The 19,532-nt window shown below is 33.2% G+C and overlaps 2 protein-coding genes across 4 annotated transcripts; one reads left to right on the top strand and one right to left on the bottom strand.

Annotated features, from left to right (window-relative positions):
• The first annotated feature begins 3,842 nt into the window (after positions 1–3,842).
• On the top strand, positions 3,843–13,622 carry LOC115448077 (E3 ubiquitin-protein ligase RNF8). Of its 3 annotated transcripts, XM_030175377.2 has the most exons (12): positions 3,843–4,693; positions 4,986–5,591; positions 6,489–6,740; positions 6,975–7,172; positions 7,815–7,892; positions 8,274–8,387; positions 9,087–9,343; positions 9,521–9,639; positions 9,941–9,974; positions 12,341–12,427; positions 12,694–12,821; positions 13,438–13,622. In XM_030175377.2, exons 1-12 carry the CDS (start codon positions 4,604–4,606, stop codon positions 13,548–13,550), a joined length of 2,076 nt encoding a protein of 691 aa, XP_030031237.1. In that variant the 5' UTR covers positions 3,843–4,603; the 3' UTR covers positions 13,551–13,622. The 3 variants fall into 3 exon arrangements, with proteins under 3 accessions (XP_030031237.1, XP_030031241.1, XP_030031239.1); XM_030175381.2 differs by lacking the exon at positions 9,941–9,974 and having other exon boundaries at positions 12,346–12,427; XM_030175379.2 differs by lacking the exon at positions 9,941–9,974.
• A 1,784-nt stretch (positions 13,623–15,406) lies between these two features.
• LOC115448076 (cleft lip and palate transmembrane protein 1 homolog) lies at positions 15,407–19,203 on the bottom strand. The gene is given in 5 exon segments (XM_030175376.2): positions 15,407–16,881; positions 17,077–18,115; positions 18,117–18,377; positions 18,379–18,696; positions 18,861–19,203. Coding segments are annotated over 5 exon segments (1,878 nt in total). The 5' UTR covers positions 18,948–19,203; the 3' UTR covers positions 15,407–16,708.
• Between the last annotated feature and the right edge of the window lie 329 nt (positions 19,204–19,532).

Genomic DNA, 19,532 nt, shown 5'->3' with positions numbered 1-19,532 from the left:
AGCGCGGTGCCTCGCAGGACCTTTTTTTACGTTCTTACCAACGAAACTGTTAAACAGAGGAAGATTTTTGTACTCTTCCCGGGGCCTCGCGTCTGTTTCTTTTTGCTTTCGCCTGGGGCCTAGCGTCGTTTAGGGCCGCCAGTAGTGTATGTATATAGTGTTAGGAACTCTGGGTTGGAACTATTGAACCCTACTTAATCGTCCGCCTTATTCCGCGGTTTATTCGTTTTACCGTGCAAAAAATGGTCAAGTATAGTCCAAAACGAATCTCACAATAAATATGAAAATATGTTTTACCAATAGCGTCATTTCCTTTATTTTATGGGTAATTTTCACTATTATATAAAATTAAATTATGTGGGATGGACATCCATACATAAATGAGCATTCTCCTTTATCTTAATTAAAAACATATATTGTCGTACCTCGTAAATTTCGTAACACGTGAAATATTAATTAAGTATAGTAAAAGTATATATAAAACTTAAATATACATCTACTTACGAGATGCTTAGCGCTTACGAGAAACGGAATAAAATCTGAAACTGAATTCAAGACCTTCGACAACGGTGTTTTTCAAAATCAATCTTGAAAATATCAGAATTACTTATTTATCATGGAAAAATATTGCATGTGTCTGAGATAACGTCATTTTGTATGGGACAGATCCCATCCCATCCCGGATCCCATGATCCGGAAAGATCTGTATTGAAAATCTGAGTTCAGAAACGGAAAATAACACCTATGTATAAGCCCGGCCTGTGACTAAGTCAACGAAAATTATAATATACAGGATGTCCCAGAAAGTAGTGTCAAGCGGAGGTCCAGAGATAGAGCACTCCTTGGGGTATCCGAATCACCCCTATGTATGTTCCGCGATTTTTCATAGTTTTCGAGTTATGAATATTTTTCTGAATTTTTGAGAATTTTCGATTTGAATGATTAAATGTTTTCTTTATAATAAAGTAGAAGACTTATTCGAGATTTGTTTATTGCAATAAATTTTTCATTAATTGTATTTTTTTGCTAAAAACAATCAGCCTAGTAACTTTAATGAAAATTATGAAAATGTTGGTGTAAAGTGAAAAACTTATGTTCTATGAATTATGACTTAAATATCCTCTTTAAATTTAAAAACCTAAACATGTGACTTCGTGGTTCTAAGGTAAATCAATAACTTTTCAAGACTCTCAACTTACGTATTCATTAAAAAAACATAGTCCTTCATGGGGGCTATTTTGGCTAAAATCAGCCTTAAGAGACAGCAAGGTGGAAAATTCTTAAAATTTGCCATTAGATTACAGTTATTTTTTTTGACTTCTCATCACTCCTAAGATTAGTTGTTTATAAACTAACCGAAAATTACTATAAGAAAGCTATACGTTAAACATTTGGCATATTCTTGTGTTTAAGTTCAATTAATTTTGCATGATTCGTTCTCGTGGTTTAAAGTTCGTAAACGTGGGTGTAACTCTTTTAACTGCGATTACAATGGGCCGAGGGGATAAAAGACAGAATTATTGCTATCTCTCTCACTCTTGTAGGCAAGAAGGGCAGCGTGCAACCGACGTTTTAGCTGAGTCGAAGTTGGGCCTTGAGAAATGGATGAGGACATCTGTTTGGCCATCTCATCATTCTTAAATAAAATAAAAATAAAATAAAAAATAAAATAGATTCATTAGTTTACTAAAAATGACTCCTGCCGCGGAAGGTCGCGAAATCATTGGAAGCCTGGCAACACCAAAGTGATTATGTGCAGATGTATACATAGATATAGTTAGTATATGCCTATATTTACGCAGATATTGTGAGTATCTTTCACCAAATATAAGTATATTATATCATGAATATTGTCCATAGATAAAATACTATATCGTCTATGTATGTTAAGTGAGTTATTGATATCTCTCTGACTTCAAATAATAATTACTTACCGACTTTTTGTTTTATTTATTTAATTTCAATTCATCTAAAAGAAATAAAATTAAACCTCTAAAGGTTAATTAAATCTTAGCTTTCCTGCAGTCATTTTTAACCTCCAAATGTTTAAGTCATACTTATCTTGGAGTTGTTTTCGCCCGTTTGGGGGTTTGGTGGCGAAAAGGTAAAATATCACGTGCGATGATGTCGCACCTATTAAAAATATAAAAATAGGTATGTTCAATGTGTGTAAGTGTCGGTTATCTCTTGATATAAGAACAAAATAAACTATGTTTAAATCTGCTTCCCGTTTATGAGTAAGGGTATTTAATAAGTTTATCATATAAAGAAAGAAACGAAAGATAACAGCATCATGACATTACCTTGTAATGTTCTGTGTTATACGGACTGTGGTCTTCCAAGACAACATTCCTAGATGACGGCAAATTCCTTATTGTGTCACGTCAGAGAGACCGTTCCTGTTAATTATAAATGAGTATATGACATTGCTTTCGCAATGCCAGTAAGTAGGCTACCAGGACTTATAGAACTGATACTCGATGGTTATCTTGGTCAAGTTTAGAAAAGTAATTTAGTACAAGTTCAGTCTCGTAAATATAAGTTAGAACCAAAGCTTTATATTAGACCTAAGGGTGCCAAAAATAAATATTTCTGCCTTTAAAATTTCGTCATATTAAATTTTGAAGGCCGAAATATCCATGATTATTAATTATTTTTACGTTTTTCTTTCAACTGCGAGAACTAATCACTAACTAGACGTGAATTTAAATTCTTTACTTGCCAATACTTGTTTAGTTACCCAGATTAAAGGTGAAACAAAATGTATGAAAATGGACCTTGAGGTATCGCCTTAACACACATAGACGATATAGTATTTTATCTATGGACAATATTCATGATATAATATACTTATATTTGGTGAAAGATACTCACAATATCTGCGTAAATATAGACATATACTCACTATATCTATATATACATCTGCACATACTCACTTTGGTGTTGCCAGGCTTCCAATGATTTCGCGACCTTTCGCGGCAGGAGTCATTTTTAATAAACTAATGAATCTATTTTATTTTTTATTTTATTTTTATTTTATTTAAGAATGATGAGATGGCCAAACAGATGTCCTCATCCATTTCTCAAGGCCCAACCTCGACTCAGCTAAAACGTCGGTTGCACGCTGCCCTTCTTGCCTACAAGAGTGAGAGAGATAGCAATAATTCTGTCTTTTATCCCCTCGGCCCATTGTAATCGCAGTTAAAAGAGTTACACCCACGTTTACGAACTTTAAACCACGAGAACGAATCATGCAAAATTAATTGAACTTAAACACAAGAATATGCCAAATGTTTAACGTATAGCTTTCTTGTAGTAATTTTCGATTAGTTTATAAACAACTAATCTTAGGAGTGATGAGTAGTCAAAAAAAATAACTGTAATCTAATGGCAAATTTTAAGAATTTTCCACCTTGCTGTCCCTTAAGGCTGATTTTAGCCAAAATAGCCCCCATGAAGGACTATGTTTTTTTAATGAATACGTAAGTTGAGAGTCTGGAAAAGTTTTTGATTTACCTTAGAACCACGAAGTCACATGTTTAGGTTTTTAAATTTAAAGAAGAAAATTTAAGTCATAATTCATAGAACATTAGTGTTTCACTTTACACCAACATTTTCATAATTTTCATTAAAGTTACTAAGCTGATTGTTTTTAGCAAAAAAGTACAACTAATGAAAATTTTGTTGCAATAAAAAAATCTCGAATAAGTCTTCTACTTTATTAGTATTAATCTAAGGTACTGCGTGACAAGCAGCGTCATCGATGGTGATGTTGCCAACTTAGTAGGTTTAAATTTGAGATTTATATAATCTTGCCATTTTGGTGGAGAAATATCTGTTTTAGTGTCAGGTGGTTTTCTGTGGTTTTCATTTTGGATTAATTCATAACAGTTGATTTTTGAGAAAAACACAAAAACCATTCACGTTTTGTAACATAACATCCCTATTACTTATAATAGTAGGTATTCGGCGAAAACATCGAAAAAGAAAACAAATTAAAACTCGCTGGAAAACTGGGATAAAGATTTTTCATGTACCAAATACAAATAACATATGCATGTAACAAGGTAGCAGCACAGTTTACAAACAAAAATAGCAGTTGTTGGGCCTAAAAAATATGGTCGCGGGAACTAAAATTAAAACAGATTTTTCATGTTACAATTATAAGTATATAAGTAGCTACAGTTTATACGTCTCATTCTGAGGTCTCAGTAACCTGGCTAGTCTATGAACCTGGCAGCACTGAACACTGATCCGTCGTTTGTGTCTACTGTCTTGTATTCTAGTTTATTGGTCTCTGTCTTGTATTATCCTTGTGTAGAAACATAGTGATTATAAAATACTCTTTAGTGTTGTTATTATGTTCCTGTTTATGCTAACAACAGAGAAATATGTTTTCCAATAATTAGAATGAAGTTAAATCAAATCCTCTAATACTGTAAGCTAACAGATTTTAAAGCGTAATAAAGCCAGTTATATTTTGATGTGATACAAAGCGAAACTTTCCATATATATTATAATTCTCTTTGAGCTAAACTGTGTAACATATTGACACGATGGAACTTATTCTAAACTATAAATCGTAAATTAAATTAAAGTCAAAATGAATGATAACTCACCATTTATGACCACATGCCAACCGCTAAAAGAAGAATTCATTAATTTAAATAAAGTTATTGTTACATCCGAGGAAGTAAGTTACTAACTTTAGTATGTTTCTGTAAAAATAAGTTGTCTGTGATACAATCTGATAAGTACTTAGAATCCATATGGACGGTGGAGTTCTACAAAACAGCTGCCCTGCCTATCTTAGAAATCTAAGCATGTTTAAAAAATATCGGATAACCTAGTATTATAAAATGTGCCTGTATTTATAATTTATGATAAAGTAATCATGTTCTTAAACCATTGTATGCATACATAGATCATAAATATATTTGTGATAATTTTCTTATTGATTCATTCTATCAACAAATATGTTTCAGTTTACATTAGGAAGAGGAAAACAAAATTCTGCTGTAATACCATTCCTATCAATATCAAGAAACCATTGTAAGTTTAAAAAGAATAAATCACTGGAATGGATTCTTGAAGATTATAGTACATTTGGGATTGAAGTTAATGGCATCAAAATTGGGAAAGGATCAAAAAGAAATTTGTGTGATGGAGATGTTATTAAGTTGGAACCAACTGGAGAATTTGTGTATAAATTTGTTATACCTCCCAAAAGTGATGAATATGAAATACCAAGAAAACGGATAAAAGTTGAGCATGACACAGGAAATAATGATATCATAAACAATGTTAAAGTCAAGTTTGAAATGTCACAAAACTATGAGAGATCACATATTGAAAAAAAAATCGAAAGTGCAAAACAAATGGTTAATACTACAATGATGTTAAAGCAACAACTGCAATCAGATATGAATAAAAAATTACAACAACTTGAGACTGACTATGCTTTACAAATAGAAAACTTGAAAGGAGAGAAAAATGAAGTGGAGCAACAAACTGCTAGGTTAATCAAGGAAAGAGATGCCCAGCTCACACTAGTCCAACAGGAAATGGGAGGAAAAATTGTTGAACTCATGGTGAGACCATCCAACATTAACAAAATTTTGTAACAATCTTTTTTATAACATAATTATCAATTATGAATTTAAATGAAATTCATTTACATAAAAGGGAAAATATACAGGGTGTCCCAGAAAATAGTGTCAAATGGAGGTGCAGAGATAGAGCACCCCTTCGGATATCTGAATCACCCCTATTTATATTCTGTTAGTTAAGAAACTAATTAACCTTAGGGATGATGAGACATCACAAAAAATAATTGTAATCTGATGGCAAATTTTGCTGTGTTTTAATGCTGATTTTATCCGAAATAGCCCCTAGGAAGGACTATGTTTTTTAATGAATATGTAAGTTGAGAGTCTGGAGAAGTTTTATGACCTACCTTAAAACCACAAAGTCACCTGTTCAGTTTTTTAATTTAAAGTAGAAAATTTAAGTCACAATTCATAGAACATAAGTTTTTCAGTTTACACCAACATTTTAGAATTTTCATCCAAGTTATGATGCTGGTTGTTTTTGGCAAAAAAAATACCACTAATGAAAATTTTGTTGCAACAAAAAATATCTTGAATAAGTTTTCTACTTTCTAAAAAGAAAACATTCAATCGTTCAAATCAAAAATTCAGAAATATATTCATAACTCAAAAACTATGAAAAATCGCAAAACACACTTGAGGGTGACTTGGATGCCCCAAGGGGTGCTCTATCTCTGGACCTCTGCTTGTCACTATTTTCTGTGATAGCCTGTATAAGAAACTTATGTCACAAACAAAAATTAGCTTCATTACACTTTGGTTAGGAAGAAAGTTAGACACATAAAGTAATAAACAATTAGCTCTTTCACACTAACTCAAAATTTGTATTTTAGGAATTAAATGTTATTCAATATTTACAAAAAAAAAACTTATTTTTAGGAGCAAATTAAAAAACACAATGAAAATGAAAAACAACTATTACAAGAAAACAATTTATTAAAAGAAAAGTTGGAAAAAGAAAGAGAAGTATTTTTGGGAGAATTGTTAAGAGAGAGTTCTTCTAAGCAAGATATGTTGGATCAATTAGAAAAAAAGATGAAAGAACAGGAAGAAATAATGAAAAAAGAAAAGGAAGAACTAGAAAATATGCATAAAAAGGAGAATGAACAGTTAAGATTAGCAAAGGAAAAGGTAATTTTTTAATGATTAATCTTTTTACTAAGAAATTAAAAACAGTAATGGAAAATTATTCCTTTGTGCTTTACAAATGTTCTGAAATAAAAAAGAACCTTTATTTAATCCAGGATGTGGATGATCTATGTATCAAAATGTATCTATATTATTTCTAACACACATCCAAATACTGTCTTCAAAAACTATAGTGTTTATAAGATAAAACAAATTCATGTCATGTGGTATAAATAGGAACTAAAAGATCTGGAAGAACAAAAGAAACGGAGGGAAGCTGAATTGAAAGAGCAACTTGAGATTATTAAGAAGAATCTAGAAAAACAAGTTGAACAAACCGAGGAGCAAAGAATAAAAGCAGAGCAAGAACTCAATGAAAGACTAAAAGAGATGCAACAACTTAGCAATATTGAAAAGGTTAAGGTGGAACAGTTGGTAAGTATTATACTAGCAGCTCCAAGTACGGTACAGCCGAAAATCTAGAGGAAAAACAACTGGTTGAATAACAAGTGATAAAAACAAGCATGCAATATGCCTTGTGAGTTCTGGAGCATTGTAAGGCAGGCACTATGTTAGTTCTAAAACAAAGTTGTGATCACAGTTGGACAATTACAATGTAATACATAATGTGGACATGGCTCAGTCTTTTATTAAATTTTATTAAATAAATTTGTCTATATCTCATAATAACAGAAGCTTGTTGTTTTCGATGGACACTTATATAAGTAGGCATCATGATTGATATACACACATCCACCCAAATGTAAGTAGAGGTGCAACTCTGGCAGAGACTTTTCGCCATGTGTGTACCGTTCCATGATGTGGTAGAAGGCGAAACTATCGCCCATATCAGGTACGAATTTCAAGCTCCAGGCTGATACTGAACCTAAAACCTAGTAACACTGCCCAACCTGGGATTCGAACCCAGTACTTCAACGGTATCATACTTCGCACTCAATATATGTACGCCACTAATGATAATGTACTATATCTAGATTCTTGATAATATTAAGTTCGAAATAATAAAATTGAAACAACCAGATTTGTTTTAATTAACATGTAAACTATTGTCTTCAGGAACAAGAAAGAGAAGAACTTAAAAGAAAATTTGGTGAAGCACAGACCACAGCCGAAAAATCTCTTGAAGAATTAAAGGTAAGTGTCAAATTAGGATTTTTAAACAACTTTGTAACATTTCTTGCGAAGCAAATGCCTAATAGTATGTATTGTTGCCTTCTTTTCAGATATCATTAATCGTATGCATTATAACGAAAAAAATTACTTAGTACTCCTAAATTTTATGTAATGTCTGCATACTATTCGTACTAGACCTGTTAAATACTTGTTAAATATTTATAATATTCAGTTATTTAAAAAGAATAATACCTGCATGCTATGTGCTGCAGATTAAAAGAGATTTCTATATCCAGAGTCTAGATGGACTGTTGTCTCACATAAGACAACAGTGTAGTTAAAAATATGAAAAGAAAATTATTTAAGTATTATGAAGTCTAAATAACTTTTGGTGTTTTATAGGAACATGTCAGAAACAGAGAAATTGAACTCGCGGCTTTAGCTGCCGATAGAATCCAACAACAGGCAGTACAATCAAGTGAAGTGATTCAAAACCTACAACAACAGCTTGAAAGGGTAAATGATATTTCGTCAAAAATATCTTTATTGTTGTCATACGAAATCTAACTAATGCTGGGCACTTATCCTTAGTATAAATTAACACTGATGATTACAATTATTATTATGACTAGCTGACCCGACAGACGTTGTCCCGTCTTAACTGTGGATTTGCAGCGCGCATTCTCTCAATCACTGATAGTTATTTCAAATAATTGACAAAATTAAATATTTTCGTTAAGTTTTCTTAAACTTTCTTATTTTTCGCGCAATACTTGATTTTTTTTTTTTCATAAGAACCTTCTCCTGACAATAACAAACACAACAAAAAAAATAGTGAAATCGGTCCAGCCGTTCACGCGTGATGGCGTGACCAAGGGAAATAGGGATTGATTTTTATATATATAGATTCTATCTAGAATTAATAATGATTCAAAGTGTAAAATTAAAAATAAACAAATTACAGAGGAAATAAAATAACCCTAGGACTCTTGGTGAGACTAGCCAGTTGGCTAGGGCAGGCTAGGTATTAATAAGACGATAATAGATTTAATTTTATACTCATTACTTTTTGAAAGAAAGCTCATAAATCAACTGCTTCTTTAAGCAAATAGTTTTAAATTAAATTAAATCACTAAAAATTGTCAGCTATAATCTAGTTATTCATGTATATCGTTAAGTGTGTTGCCATATTAAATATGTCATTACCCATCCTAGGTTCAAAATAGACTGCAGATTGTAGAAGCTGAAAAGAGCACAATTTTGGAAAAAAGCTGCCTGCTGGACCCCATAGAAGGCACATCCTCAAAACAATCCACTTTGACCGAATTTGGTGAACTCATGGAGAGTGAGTTACAGTGCAGTATCTGTGCTGAACTCTTTGTTGAAGCAGTGACATTAAATTGCTCGCACACATTTTGTAAATATTGCATCAGTAGATGGAAAAGTAAAAAAAAAGATTGCCCTATCTGCAGGTACAGAATCCTGTATATACTTAATAATCTAGAAAATCTGTTCTAAAATGTTCAAAAACTTGCTCAAATATCTTCATAGAATCAAAGTTTGCATTAACACTCTGGACCTTAAAAGCAAAATGTGACATACTACTAAACCTAAATGGCAGTGATTTAACATTTATTCTTACATTTTAGATCACCTATATTAACAGAATGCCGAAGCTTAGTACTAGACTCATTTATTGATAAAATGGTACAAAACCTTTCTGAAGAAATGAAAACGAAAAGGGAAGATATGCTCAATGCTAGAAAAGGTACATGTCCTATATGTTTATATAATATCATGTAAACAATACAGCTTCACATTTTTATTAAAATAATATATCTTACTATAATGGCATATTATCTCAAGGAACAACTGTATATGTATGAGGATACATATTTTATAAAATATATTTTAAACTATTGAACTTATTAAACAAGCTGTGTTGTATATATTTTGCCAACCATGAAGCAATTCTACAACATAATTATATATTCATAATCAGTATCTATGAATGTAATTTAAAATGTAACATCTAATTTATTCAATTTATGAAGCTGTATTGTTTACAGAATTGGCCCAGCGGTGCAGCGCTGTGAACAATCGGTATGCATATTTTGTACTAGCTTTTGCCCGCGGCTCCGCCCGCGTTATAAAGTTTTTCAGGCTAAAGTTTTCCGTTATAAAAGTAGTAGTTTCCCGGGAGCCTATGTTCTTCCCAGGGTCTCAAACTGTCTCCATACCAAATTTCATCTTAATACGTTGGGTAGTTTTTGAGTTTACCACGTTCAGGCAGACAGATGCAGCGGGGGACTTTGTTTTATAATATATTTTTTAGAACTTTTTAAGAGGAACAATCCCGTCATACATCATTGTTGCATAACTTTAACCGTTTACGCAGCGCACGCAACGGAAGCTCTCAAAACTAATAATTTTTCCTCGATTTGCAACATGTTTCATTACTGTTCCGCTCCTATTGGTCATAGCGTGATGATATATAGCCTATAGCACTCCAGGAACAAAGGGCTATCCAACACAAAAAGATTTTTTTCAGTTCAAACCGGTAGTTCCTGAGGTTAGCCATTACTGCTTCGCTCCTATTGGTCATAGCGTGATGATATATAGCCTATAGCACTCCACAAATAAAGGGCTATCCAACACAAAACGAATTTTTCAGTTGAAACCGGTAGTTCCTGAGATTAGACATTACTACTCCGCTCCTATTGGTCATAGCGTGATGATATATCACTTTGAGCACTCCACAAACAAAGGACTATTCAACACAAAAATATTTTTTCAGTTCGAATCGGTAGTTCCTGAGATTAGATATTACTGCTCCGCTCCTATTGGGTATAGCGTGATGATATATAGCCTATAGCACTCCACGAACAAAGGGCTATCCAACGCAAAAATAATTTTTCAGTTTGGACCGGTAGTTCCTGAGATTAGCCATTACTGCCCCGCTCCTATTGGGTATAGCGTGATGATATATAGTCTATAGCACTCCACGAACAAAGGGCTATCCAACGTAAAAAGAATTTTTCAGTTTGGACCGGTAGTTCCTGAGATTAGCCATTACTGCCCCGCTCCTATTGGGTATAGCGTGATGATATATAGCCTATAGCACTCCACGAACAAAGGGCTATCCAACGCAAAAAGAATTTTTCAGTTTGGACCGGTAGTTCCTGAGATTAGCCATTACTGCCCCGCTCCTATTGGGTATAGCGTGATGATATATAGCCTATAGCACTCCACGAACAAAGAGCTATCCAACGTAAAAAGAATTTTTCAGTTTGGACCGGTAGTTCCTGAGATTAGCGCGTTCAAACAAACAAACAAACAAACTCTTCAGCTTTATATAATAGTATAGATTCTTAATGAATATGCCTTTAGTAAAAAATATATATTTTCCGTGCCCACCTTGAGCTACTGATCCTAAAACATAAATAATATTCTACATTCATATAGAATTCCTAAAAGTGAACAGTGTATACTTACTATAACACAAAATGTTGTAGTAAGTATAATATTGCCACACTATTGCAGGTCTGTCACCATGTATATGATACTAGCTTTTGCCCGCGGCTCCGCCCGCGTTATAAAGTTTTTCAGGCTAAAGTTTTCCGTTATAAAAGTAGTAGTTTCCCGGGAGCCTATGTTCTTCCCAGGGTCTCAAACTGTCTCGATACCAAATTTCATCTTAATACATTGGGTAGTTTTTGAGTTTAACACGTTCAGGCAGACAGATGCAGCGGGGGACTTTGTTTTATAATGTATTTTTTAGAACTTTTTAAGAGGAACAATCCCGTCATACATCATTATTGCATAACTTTAACCGTTTACGCAGCGCACGCAACGGAAGCTCTCAAAACTAATAAATTGTCCCCGTTTTTGCAACATATTTCATTACTGCTCCGCTCCTATTGGTCATAGCGTGATGATATATAACTTAGAGTACTCCACAAATAAAGGGTTATTCAACATAAAAAGATTTTTTCAGTTTGGACCGGTAGTTCCTGAGATTAGCCATTACTGCTCCGCTCCTATTGGGCATAGCGTGATGGTATATAGCCTATAGCACTCCACGAACAAAGGGCTATCCAACGCAAAAATAATTTTTCAGTTTGGACCGGAAGTTCCTGAGATTAGCGCGTTCAAACAAACAAACTCTTCAGCTTTATATAATAGTATAGAAGTATAGATAAGACTTTTCTACATACTAATAAAGCACAAAATATATTAGTCTCCTTTCACCTTCACCGAGTATATCCCACCGGGGCAGCGCGCGATACTTTTTACTCTGACATTGTCGATTGGCGATTGCCCTAGGTCATCGTTATAGTGGCGTACGCTATTTGCATTTTCTTTATAAACGGAAAACTACGAAGAAGTTTTATATAGTCATGAGAGGCCCAAATCTTGTATTTCTTCTATTTGAAGTCATAAATTGTCTCATACATTTTTGTTCGCAGCTCAGGTGGAAGCTATGAATACTCCGACAGTGAATTCCACACCAGCGAGGAGGAGGAGGAGGAGGGGCAGGACTTATACGAGGACTCGTAAGTACTAGCCTTATACTAAGAAAGCGACGCTTCTTTGTACAGAATATAGACAGATTCTAGCAGGTTGGCTGTCAATTACCATCGCCGCCAATATGAACATGATGAAATTATTGTTCCTAAAAAAATTTACACCATCGAAGCAATATAGCCTTTAGATATGTAAATAGAAATGATTCTAGCTCCATATTATATAAGTGGCGATACCACCGATATGAATAGCCTAAAGGAATTTCATAATTCTAGTTACTAAAAATGTATTGCAGCGACATCTCGATCCAGAGCGGAGATTCATCCTTCTTCTATATCAACGATCGACTTGACCTGGCTTCCGATGCAGACCACACCATTGAACTCAGTGACAGTGGAGACGATGCAGATTCCGACGGTACAGGTAATATTTAGTGTCCTATATTTGAAATTTCAGAGTCGATGTTTGCATATTAGTTAGATGCGACCTAAATATACACCGAATGAATTACGAATTTTGAGTGCTGGTAAGTCTCTCATATGTTAGAGTCCGCCTGGGTGGTTACCACCGCAATGTATATTTCTGCCGCCAAGCAACAGTGTGTAATTATTGTTGTGTTCCGGTTTGAAGGACATTGTAGGCAGTATAACTACTGGACATAATGAGACTTAATATCTCATATCTCAGGATGGCGAGCGCAGTGGAATACCAAACAATACTTTGTAATTCAAGGTGTTAGATGGTGTTTCTACTGTTTATGGGCGCTCATATCACTTACCATCAGGTGAACAGCAAGCTCACCTCGTCAAGCAATAAAAAAATATGACATTTAGAACACACTACATACATACGGAGACTTTATGTTGTATCTCAAGAAAAACTAGTTAACGCAGCTGAAAACATAATTGTAGCCGGAGTACAAACTACGAAATAATGCACGCCATATTTCAACAACTTTTACGAATAAAGAAAATAATCTTGTGTAAAGTACCTATTTTGAACTGTGCTTACAATATTTAATAGATTAAAATAAAAACAGGTACAAACAGGAGGCGTGTCGCGGGTCTCCCGGGCGCCTACTACGGCGGTTACGGCAGGTGCTTCAGATGCGGCGCAAGAGGACACTGGGCACCTGGATGCCCACTTAGATAACTTACCCGTAATTTTTATCTAATTTACGCTAACATGTAGATAATTTGATTAAAAGATCAGGAAAGTACAGAATATTTCTTTGATTGTTGGAATGACTAACGAAATACCTCAACATCTAAAAATTGGGAGTTATCCCCATGTATAATTTTTATTTTTATTATCCACATTTTGTTATAATCCTAGTCACCCATGGATAGGAAAAGTTATTGAGCACATTAGTGTGGAATTGAAATTTTATCACAACAGAATCTCTCTAGTGCGTAACGGACAACCACGTGGTCCCCATATTTTTGCGGCCCTCATCAAGTAGTTCAACATTTTTCAACTAGTCAACTTTTAAATTCATTAATTAATTTAATCACGACTAATGTAGTTAAGACTAATTTATATAATTCTATTCATCGTAAACCAAACTTTCCACTGCGATAGTTCAAGTTCTCCGCCAACGATATTGGTGGACGTTGAACAAAACATAATTTTTTAACCATTTCATTGTTTTATTTTATTTTCTGATCCAAATAATAAGTTTGACTTTACTCCTTAGGTCTACATGGAAGCCTTTCATCAATGTTTTTTTCCAAAAGTATCCATAAAACCCAAGCTTGTAATACCTTGTTAGATAGCTATTGAAACATAGATATTTTTAAGCACATCTGCCGAGTATCTTTCATACATTCATTTTTCAATATTTCAAATAGATAAACTGAAAAGAGTAAAGTCGTTACGGAATTATTTATATTTTTTATAATCAATCGTCTGCTACAACGCAGTCGGTTCATGAATCTAAAATTTTAGTGTTGATAATAATAAAACAACTTGTCTCCGACACAATAAGAGCCAACAGACGTGAATCAAATGATAGAAAGTAAAAAAAATATAGGTAAATAGAAAAAATGACTGGATTTTCTAAAAAAAACGTCAATGTCCAATATCTTGAAAACTGTTCATTTTGGGATATGGTGTTTCATAGTGAAAGTAGTCAGAAATGATGGAAAGTATAACCTCTTAAAGGATCTAGGTCGAGTTAACCTGTAACCCTGTATATATTAAAGCAAAACCATAGTAAACCAACATTTTTAAGGATATACTATAATAATTAATTTCGTAGAATATTTTAATATTATTGGTATTGTCAATTGTTTTATTTCTTAGTGTGTTTTATTTCGACACTAGTAAAAAATTAAATGAAATAATCAAACATGACTGATTAAAATTTAAACGAATCGATCATTAGTCACCACATCGATTCGTTATAGTCATACCTGCGGCGGCGTCGTGTGACGGGTCGGCCACTTCCCTAGAATATGGTTGAAGAGGCCGATGGCTGGCACATGCGTCATACTCGTGAACGGGTGCTGCTTGTGTGGACTGTTCTGCCCATTTTGCTTACATTTCTAATTTCTAATTGCTAGAGGTACTGGGAGGAAATAATTATAAGGATAATAGAGAATGTTCATGATTCCTGAGAGGGTTGTGCAGTCATATAAAAAATTAAATTAATTTATTCCTTATTTCACGAGCCTATAAATGAACTGCTCTAAACTTTTTTTGTTTTTTTTTCTTCTTACTTTATCATGTAGTCTTTACCCTAAACTGATTGAAAAGAGCAACACCAGAGTTTCTTGTCCGTTTTTCTCTGGTGAAAACTGCTTTCCGAACTGGTGGTAGAGTTAATATTGACGGAATCTAAATAATGTATAACATTTTACAGATTCAAATAAATCATTTCATTTCATAAGGAATCCATTATGATTCACATGTTGAATCATTAGCGAATTAATATTGCCATCACTGACATCAAGCCGAGCTAAGAAATCAGTATTTTTTAATCCGAATATTATACAAAAAAGAACTTTAAACCAAACAAATCGTTTTATTCATAATTTATCTAAAACTATTCAGCAATAAATGTATATCAGTTATTGTAATAATAAACAAATTTAAGTTGTGCTCTACAAATTCATTTTACACAAAATGTAATCAATGAACAAAATCAAATTTTGAAATTTAATAAAATAGTATAGAAATGTATACCTAATAAAATCTTTAAACTCCATATTTTAAAATATACCATTAATATGTGCTTGTTAATAAATATTGTACCTTAATGCAAATTGCAACAATAAAAATATTATTATGTATTAATATACAATTACATACTATTATAACTTCGTGCTGGAACATAGTATACTTTTTTTGTAAGAAGCATTTCTCAACATTATGAAATTAATCTAAACTAAATATCATAACAAAATTTGTATTGACAATCTATATTTTTAAAAGTAACAATAATAAGAATCTAAGACCTTGAATTAATTTGAATAATATTATAAGTACTGCATAAATATTGATAAATATTATGTTGCACAAATTAGGGCGCCTTTGAATTAACCGTGTAGCTGCAACGCGGCGGTCGCGGACATTAAATCAAATAAAAAGACGAACTACCTCGCGGCACTTAACGGCAAATCGAAAGCACTCTTAGGTCTTTTACTTCAGGGCGTTTCATGTTGAGGTATAGATTTACAAAACAGCGCTGCTACCGCGCTGCAGCTACACAATTAACTTTAAGGCGCCCTTAGTCCAAGCAGCTTGCCAGCGTTTATTATTATTACACACCACAATTATTAACACATATGTGAAATATAATATCAGTATAATAGATACAATATAAAGACATTGCGTTTTTTCTAGACTAGAGCAACATGTTCTATGCATTTATGACTAATATTCACATAATATTATTGCATGTAGAACAGAAATATTTAATTAAATTTATATGGAATGAATTTATGAACACATATCAAAAGGATAATATGCCTTTTCTTAATTAATATTTAAAATATGAGGTTTTCAGGATTTATATTTGGGTACACAATACTCAACAAACCACATAATATTTGAAGTTATAGAATAGAACAACATACAATATAATACCATAAATAAATGTACAAATACTATCACACCATTTATAAAAATGGTGCAATCATATGACTATCCCAAAATTACTACCAACATAATGATAATTGTTTTCTGTTTCCCCTAAAAAATACAAATTATAACACACAGCCTTTATTTGAAGCAAGTTCAAAATGTAGATTGAATAATTTTTCACTGAACTGACAGCAGTAATTCTGAGGTAGCCAAAAATCATTAAATTAATCATTTTTCTTATCTCCGGCTTCTTGTTCAGATTCAGTAATAGCTGATGTTCCATTTTTGGCAAGTTTCTGCTGTTCTTCCATTTCTCCAGAGAAACCAAACTCATTGACACGTTTGTGATCCACCTTGTACATCCAGCGTTGATATAAGAATATGAAGAACACAATATCTGGAATAAAAAAAAAGTTTTTAAAATTGTGAAATCCCTTTATGTTGTATGCAAAAACATTGAAGTGTATGGTTTATGCAACAATAGCCTATTAATTTATAAAAAAAAAAATTGTCTCTACAAAAAAGAAAATGCTTCATTAAATTACTTTAATTATGTCTTAAACTATTTTAAAATTGGAAAAGTTTTACTCACCATCTCGGAAACATCCTAGCCTATACATTGTTGGCATTTTTATAACAAATGCAAATATATCATCAATAAATGTGTTAAGGAACTTATATGTCATCATGCGCCATGGAAGATGAGCAACTGATTTAAGCTTGTAATTGATAAATAACTGAGGAGTCATCATTATAAATCCAAAAGTCAATAAATATCCATACATCATATTCAGTATAAATGAATACCATCCCTTGTGCTCTTGGTATAGTAAGGAGTAAACACCATATCCAATTAGCAATGGGAAACAAGCCCAACTAAGATATTGGAAAGCTAACATGTCATATTGTTTGGTACTAGATTCTACATAAGATCCTTTGTCAGTAAATGTTATTTTTGGTATTCCAAATACACGCTGTTCTCTATTTATCTTCACATCCATTACTTTATTAATCTTCCAGATTTCGATTATTAAACCAATGAAACAAGATATTCTAACCATAACATTTGTTTCATTGTCAAGAACATAAAGAAGCACTACAGTAGACTGAAAGACATTGAAAAATACTGATCTCACAGACAACCCTTCCAAAGATTGCCTATTATTCCAAAACTGAATATCATTTTTGAAAGCCAATAGTTCAAAAATAGAATGCAGAACAGAAACTGTGATAGTTAATGCTAACAAGTATGGAGATGTGTCTAACAACAACTCTTTAACAGTATCTTGCTCTTCATCTTGTTCTTCAGCACCTAATGCAGAGAACATACTAAGTTTATCTCTCATAGCTTGTGCAGTATATAATTGCCATTTAAATAAACTTAAGGGTTGGTATGTGAGCTGGAGTTGGAGGTTAGTTGTAGTCTTATTTATAGGGACATAATCACGCATCATGTTCCAGTAGTCATTTAAAAATACAGCAGGTTTGTACTGTTTGCCTTCAGGTAAAAAGTAAATAAATTCATCTAAGGGTGGTGGTACACTTCCCATCATCCAGTTGGTTTGATCAGTTACTAAGTTTATTGTCAAATTTGGGTGCCAATGTGACACAATCTCCTCTTTCAGTGTTTCAGCTTTCTTTTATTTCCTCCTCAGACTTTTCAGTTTGCCCAGTTAACAAATTATGTGTTTTAAGATAGCGTAATTTCTTGTATTTGTTTAACATTTTTTTTCCATATGCAATTCTTGGTCCAGCATAAAACTTGTCCTTAGGGTTAGGTGATTTTCCTTCTTCTACTACAAATACATGTAGGTACATTGAACCATTGTTCCTAAGAGCATGTGAGGGAGTAATTTCTGTGGAAAATGTAACAGTGCCATCATTATTTGGTCCTGGAAGTCCAGTCACCATATATTAAGCCATTGTGAGTCCAAATCAAAGTCAATTTGTCAAATTCATCATAAAATTCCTTATCTGATAAATAGCAGTATAAATCTAGGTTTGTTCCATTTGGGAACATATTAGTTGCAGGCACACGGACACTTCCAGACTGATTGCTAAGATCAGGCTTAGGTGCAGATGGTTGCCTGAACATTGATGTGATAAAGTATACAACTAATGCCCTTATTATAAGGGACTTAGTTATTGCAAAAAAAGACTCCAATTTAGTTGGTTGCATTCTACGGCGCTCTTCGTCGACTTGCGCATTGATCTAAAAAAAAATGAAAAAAAAAATTGATATTGTACTATATTTTTAAACAAGGCAATAAGTAAGTAGACTCAATTTGTGCGAGCTTATTCAACACTAAATAAATACGACTAACCTGTTTCGACCTTTATAAAAAAGAAGTTTTACAAAATGTTTTAATTACTTACATCCGTACTGGCATCAGCAACCTCATTGCCCTCGGCGATAGCTACAGTATCTTCACTGGGATTATCACCTGAAGGATTCGAGGCCATGTTGCCTTAAAAATCTTTATAACCAATGCTTTACGTGAATTTTAGTATGAATTTAGTGTGCTTTATTAATACTATTTAACCATTACAAACACTTTTTGTATGTACCAAATTAAAATAACTTTACATTTGTCGTATTGACCATGTATTTAACCAACGAGTAAAAATTTAAAGCAATGATGTAGGTATGACTATGGGTATTATAATTCTCTTTGCTATGGCCCTATGGGTCGACAGGGCCAGAGACAAATAAACCAGTGTTGCCAGGGCCCTTGAGTCGTAAGCAGGGATGTTATGGATATGCAATTTCGGATATGGATATCGGAATAAAATTATATCGGTTTCGAATACGGTTACGGATATGTAATTATTTCGGATTATCCGGTAGTTTCGGATAGTTTCGGTTACGGATATAAGATTAAAGTAAAATAAAAATATTATGTAATACAGTAGGGCGACGATTACTAACTATCGTTCGTCGTCATAGTCGATTATTCATTATCGATGAACTAATTGGGGACATGGGTGTTCGGAAAACCTCTGTGTTTTAATTTGAGATGAAGTTTCAGTGAAGTAGTGCCACCTCCT

This window comes from Manduca sexta, chromosome 24 (assembly GCF_014839805.1).
Source record: "Manduca sexta isolate Smith_Timp_Sample1 chromosome 24, JHU_Msex_v1.0, whole genome shotgun sequence".
Lineage (NCBI taxonomy): Eukaryota > Metazoa > Arthropoda > Insecta > Lepidoptera > Sphingidae > Manduca > Manduca sexta.
Note: the sequence above shows the minus strand (reverse complement) of the source record. Positions and strands in the feature narration are given on the sequence as shown.

Bases quoted from the DNA above. Each gene is read 5' to 3' on its own strand.
- LOC115448077 (XM_030175377.2), top strand. From the start codon at position 4,604: ATGAATGATAACTCACCATTTATGACCACATGCCAACCGCTAAAAGAA. The intron at 9,640-9,940 runs GTACATGTCCTA...TATTGTTTACAG, and splicing joins TATGCTCAATGCTAGAAAAG to AATTGGCCCAGCGGTGCAGC. The intron at 12,822-13,437 runs GTAATATTTAGT...AAATAAAAACAG, and splicing joins TGCAGATTCCGACGGTACAG to GTACAAACAGGAGGCGTGTC.